The sequence below is a fragment of the Orycteropus afer genome, unplaced genomic scaffold (assembly GCF_000298275.1).
Source record: "Orycteropus afer afer isolate SDZICR_OR568_19922 unplaced genomic scaffold, OryAfe1.0 scaffold00020, whole genome shotgun sequence".
Lineage (NCBI taxonomy): Eukaryota > Metazoa > Chordata > Mammalia > Tubulidentata > Orycteropodidae > Orycteropus > Orycteropus afer.
The window spans coordinates 15907037-15912397 of record NW_006921607.1 but is presented as its reverse complement, the minus strand read 5'-3'; the positions used below and the strand labels follow the sequence as shown (position 1 = coordinate 15912397).

At 46.2% G+C, this 5361-nt stretch overlaps 1 protein-coding gene across 1 annotated transcript in view; it reads right to left on the bottom strand.

Annotated features, from left to right (window-relative positions):
* Window positions 1-4230, bottom strand: part of PPP1R16B (protein phosphatase 1 regulatory subunit 16B) — an 80314-nt gene extending 76084 nt beyond the window's left edge. The window contains exon 1 of the mRNA XM_007934664.1: window positions 3981-4230. Within this exon, the coding sequence (XP_007932855.1) occupies window positions 3981-4230 (250 nt within the window). The remainder of the gene's footprint in view (window positions 1-3980) is intronic.
* Window positions 4231-5361: the final 1131 nt, after the last annotated feature.

Below are 5361 nucleotides of genomic sequence, written 5' to 3'. Positions count from 1 at the left end.
ACATCTAGGTTGTTTCCATGTTTTGGCTATTGTAAATAGTGCTGCGATGAACATGGGTGTGCATATATCTGTTCTTGTCATGGCTCTCACTTCTTTAAGGTATACCTAGTAATGGGATGGCTGGGTCAAATGGTATTTCTAATTCCAACTTTTGAAGGAATCGCCATATTGCTTTCCACAATGGTTGTACCATAAGACTGTAAATCTTTACTGAAACAGACTGCCTCATCATTCTCCCTCAGAGTGGCTGATGGGTTCAAACCACCAACCCTTTAGTTATCAGCCGAACACTTTAACCACTGTGCCACCACAGCTCCTTAAAAAGAAAAAAAAAAAAGGAAACATGGCTCTCTACTTCTCTGAGACCACAAATACACAGGTAAATGAGAAAAATACCTGGATGGAAACACTCCAAACTAAAAGCAGTTGTCACGTGCTGTCCAGCCGATGCTAGCTCATAGTGAACCCTGTGACACAGGAGAACTGCCTCATAGGGTTTTCTAGGCTGTCACCTTCACAGGAGCATATGGACGGGTCTTTCCCCCACAGGCCTGCTCGGTGGGTTAGAACTGTCAATCTCTCCGTTAGCAGCCAAGGGCTTAACCACTGTCCCACAGGAAGGAAGGCAGCATGAGGAGAGACTGCCCACTCTGTACACTTCTATGTTGTTGGATTTCTTCATCAAGAATATGTTTCTATATTATTAGGGTTCTTAGAAACATTAAACAAAATCCACTAAATAAATACAGAGGAAAAGTTTGTTAGCGACATGATCACTGTGCTCGTGCTGGGTTCAGGGTAACTTTTCAAAGAGCTGTCACATCCAAGATCTTGTCTCACCCTTGTCACACCCCCTTGAGGGCAAGCATTCAAAACCCCATTTTGTAGACTGAGACTCAACCCAGAGAGAAGAAACAAGGTACTGGAGGTCACAGAGCAGGGCTGAAATGACACTGGGCCTTGGGACTCCAAGCCCAGTGTGCCTTCTAGCAGGGCCCATGACACACTTCAGTGGGTGCAGCCCGAGCAGGAGGCTGGTGGGAGGCCGCACCCAGGTAGGTGTCCTGAAGCAGCACAGGCGGCTCACAGAGTCTCTGCAAAGCACCTGCAGGGAGGGGAGACGGGGCTCTGTCAGGGAGAAGTGAGTAAAATATGAGTGGTGAGAGAAGAACTGATAAACCGCCGCCCCCGACAAAGATTAGATAGACATCATGATGTGCCGCCCACGGAGTGGGATGGGGCTGCCACGTCACTTGGCAAGTCACACGGGGGTAGGAGACTCACAGGCCGTGTCCCCTGAGCCTGAGACTTCATGCCTCTCTGGTGGGGGCCGCTCACCTTAGGCTCTCAGTGGGGCTGTTTCAAGCTGAGTGGTGCTGGAAATGGCTCTCTGCTCATTTCCTAAAGCCCTCCCTTACCAGGGTGAAAATGGAATTGCGCTTCTGAGAAGGTTCTAGAAGCTGAACAGCAATGTGCCTAAAACCGAACACCTTCTTGAGCTGTAAGTGCTCCCACCCCTCTGTTCTTTTACTGACTGCTTTAGATGTCCTAGATATGTGGAGGAAGGACAGCAGAGGGACCCAGGAAACATGGCTAGGCCCCTCCTGGGAAGAAAGAATTAGTACTCACTTAGACCAGAGGTTGCTGAGGGAAACACAGGACTCCTGAACAAATCTCGGCTGTGCCATGAGCAGGCACGAGCCCCTCAGAGCAAAGAGAGAAGCGGGCACTGGCCATCCTACGGGCTTTCCACTCATTTTCACCCAGGAAGCAAACCCACGAGGTCATGAGGGTCATGATGACAGCTTAGACCTGGGGTCAAGGTACTGAGCCTCTCTGAGTCTCTTTCCTCATCTATGAAAAGAGTGTCGCTATTTACACAGGCATAGTTCATTTATTGTGCTTCACAGATACTGCTTTTTTTTTTTTTTTTACAAATTGAAGTTTGTGGCAACCCTGCGTCCAGCAAGTCTATATCAATGCCATTTTTCCAATAGCATGTGCTCACTTTGCATCTCTGGGTCACATTTTGGTAATTCTCAAAGTATTTCAAGGTTTTTAAAAATGCTACTTACTGTACACTGAGTAGACTACATACAACACAGTGCAAACGTAACTGTCATATGCACTAACCAAACCCAACCCACTGCCAGCGGGTCAATTCCAACTCATAGTGATCTCCACTGGGTTTCCGAGGCAGTAAATCTTCATGGAAATAGACTGCCCTGTCTTCCTTCTGCAGAGTGGCTGGGGGGATTGAACCGCCAGCCTTCTGGTTAGCAGCCAAATGCCTTAGGCATTACACCACCAGAGCTCCTTGTTTTACACGAACTGGGAAACCAACAATGCATGAATTCCTTTATTGCGCTATTTGCTTTATTGCAGTGGTCTGGAACTCAATGTGCAATATTTCAGAGGCATGCTGGTACATGCTGCTTGGGTGTCTTTGTATCTGGATCATAGGATATACCATAATAATATAATTTAATTTAATATAACAATACAGAGTAACCATAAAATTTGGAAACACAGATTATGGATCTGCATTGTTGTGAGTGGCCATCTAGTCGGCTCCAAGTCACAGCAACCCCATGTGACGGAGCTGAAGTGCCCTTAGGGTGTTCCAGGCTGTAATCTTTCCAGGAGTGCCTCACCAGGTCTTTTTCCTGACGAGTTGCTGACTGGGTCTGAACTACCAACCTTCTGGTTAGCAGTCAAGAGCTTAACCATTTTGCCACCAGGGCTCTCTATGTGTTCATATTCATTCATTCATTTCACAAATTAAAGATGTCCTCAATAACACTGTATATATTTGTCTATGTTCCTAGAATTTATGGGCACCCTTATAATAATATACATGAAATAAAATACAAAAGACAAACAAAAAAAGTCACTGCCATTGAGTCGATTCTGACTCATAGCGACCCCCACTGGGTTTCTGAGGCTGTGAATCTTTACAGAAGTAGATCACCCCATCTTCTTTCTGCGAAGCAGCTGGAGGGTTTGAACTGCTGACCTTCTGGTTAGCAGCCAAATGACTTATCCACTATGCCATCAGAGATAATATAATAAAACACACTAATAACCAGTTACTATGAGGAACCAAGTCTAGGAACTTCACAGGTATTATCTAATATAAGGTTTACAGCAAGCCCCTGAGGAAGATACTATTATTTGTCCCCATTTTACAGATGTGGAACTAAGGTAGAAGAGCCAAAGTGACTTGCCTATTTGCTGTGATCACATACGGAGTTAAGTGGCTAAGGTGGTTCTAGACCTAGGTAGTCCAACTTTGGAGTCTATGCCCTGAACCACAACCATATACCACTTTACCTTTTAAAAAACCATTGCCATCAAGTCCATCCTGACTCATAGCACCCTTACGGCACAGGGTAGAAATGCCCCCCTAGGGTTTCCAAGGCTGAAATCATCATGGAAGCAGGCTGCTTCATTCCTTCTCCCGTGGAGCAGGCTAATGGGTTCAAACCGCCAACCTTCTGGTCAGCTGTCCAGTGCTTTAACTTCTGCACCACCAGGGCAACTATTTATGACCACAGAGAAAGTCAAATAAAACAGAATGACAGAGACACCATGCATGGGGCCTGGCACAGAGGAGGGGCTTAAGAAACGCAAGATCCTATGAGTATTGAGCCCACAGGAAAGAAACCAGATCCAACTAGTTCACCACCGTATTCTTGCATCTATAACATTAATGGGCAAGTAGTTGGTTGTCAGTAAATATTTGTGGAATGGAAGGAAAATTATTACAGTGCGCATTGCAGAAACCTGGAATATTTGTTTCCAAAACGCTCTAAGATAAATTCTATGGCCATCTCCTTCCTCCAAAGGGCCTAAACTTAAAAGAGGGTCTGCAGACCCGAGGTACATACTTGTACTGCACAGAACTGGAGTCCACGCGGAGCAAGAGGCTCCCGAGGCCCAAGCCGTCCCGCAGCAGAGGAAGAAGGGAAGAGGCCTACCTTCCTCAGCGTCGTTCCTCAGTGAAGCCTCCAGCAGCGCCACGCTGGCCTCGAAGGAGACTTTCTTGCGCCGACCGCCCGTGCTGCGCTTCCGCTCGTGTTTGCGCTTGCGGTGCTGCAGGTCCTGCTCATACTGTGCCCACTTCTTCAGCTGCTGGGCCCGGCGCTTCTGAGCAGCACGCAGCCGCTCCAGAGTGGGCACCTTCTCCAGCAGCTGCAGCTCCGTCAGCAGGTCCACGTGGCTGGCCATTGCCACCGTGCCTCACCACGCCCTGGCCACGGGCTAGCACGGTGCTTCGAGGGCCAGGGGAGCGCAGGGGCTCCTGTGGGGATGGGGCCTCATGGTGGGGCCTGCAGGCAGGAAAGAGACACAGATGGACATGACTCTCAGGCCTAAAACCTCGAATACGACTACCTCACTCTGCCCCATTTCAAAACTGTACTGAGGCTTTCTTTAGCTCTAGGGACTTGGAGTAGCCTGGAAGGCCCCCAAAGTGTGGGTGTGTTGATAGTGGCTATTTTAATTTTTAAATAATTAAAAATTCAACGTGTCAATTGCATTAGCTACATCATTAGCGTACAATGGTCTGGTCAGTCTGGTGGCTACTGTAGCAGAAAGCACACACAAAGTGCATTTCCATCATTGCAGAAAGTTCAGAGATATTAACAGGAGCCTTGTCCTTCCTGCTTCCTGATGTAAATAAACCCCATGTACTTTAAGGAGTTGGGTATGTGGGTGCCAGAACTAGAAGGGACAGTGGGGATACAGACCCCAGAGAGGCTGGTGACTATATGACCATCAAACAGAAGCCAAGTCCTCAGAAATAAGAACACCTGACATTTCTGCTCAGGCTCCTTTTATTCTGCTCATTACAGAATGCAAGTGGTTATAGAGATGGTAGGGGCAGGACTGGGAAGGGACCAGCAGATAAAACACTATGGCAGTGGTTCTCAGTGTGGTCCAGCGACTCTGCAGGGGAATCCCTGAGACTCTTTCAGGACATTCCACAAGGACAAAACTATTTTCATAACTGTATTAAGTTATTATTAACCTTTCCAACCTCATTATCTCACAAGTGGTTCCTGAAGGTATATGCCAAGTGATATTGTAGCAATTAAATAAAAAGCAGATATGAGAATACAGACATCTCCCGTTAAGCCAGACGCTAAAGAAACTTGCAAAATTTTAAAACTCTTCTCACTGATTTTTTGTTTGGAAAAACAAAAGCTATTCCCCCCCCCCAAAAAAAAAGTTATATATTATATAAATACTATATTTTAATAACATAATCTCTTAAATATATGTTATATGTTGTTACAACATAATGGATTTATTGTTTTTTGAAAAGAATATCAAATATGTTTTAAATTTCTAACATGA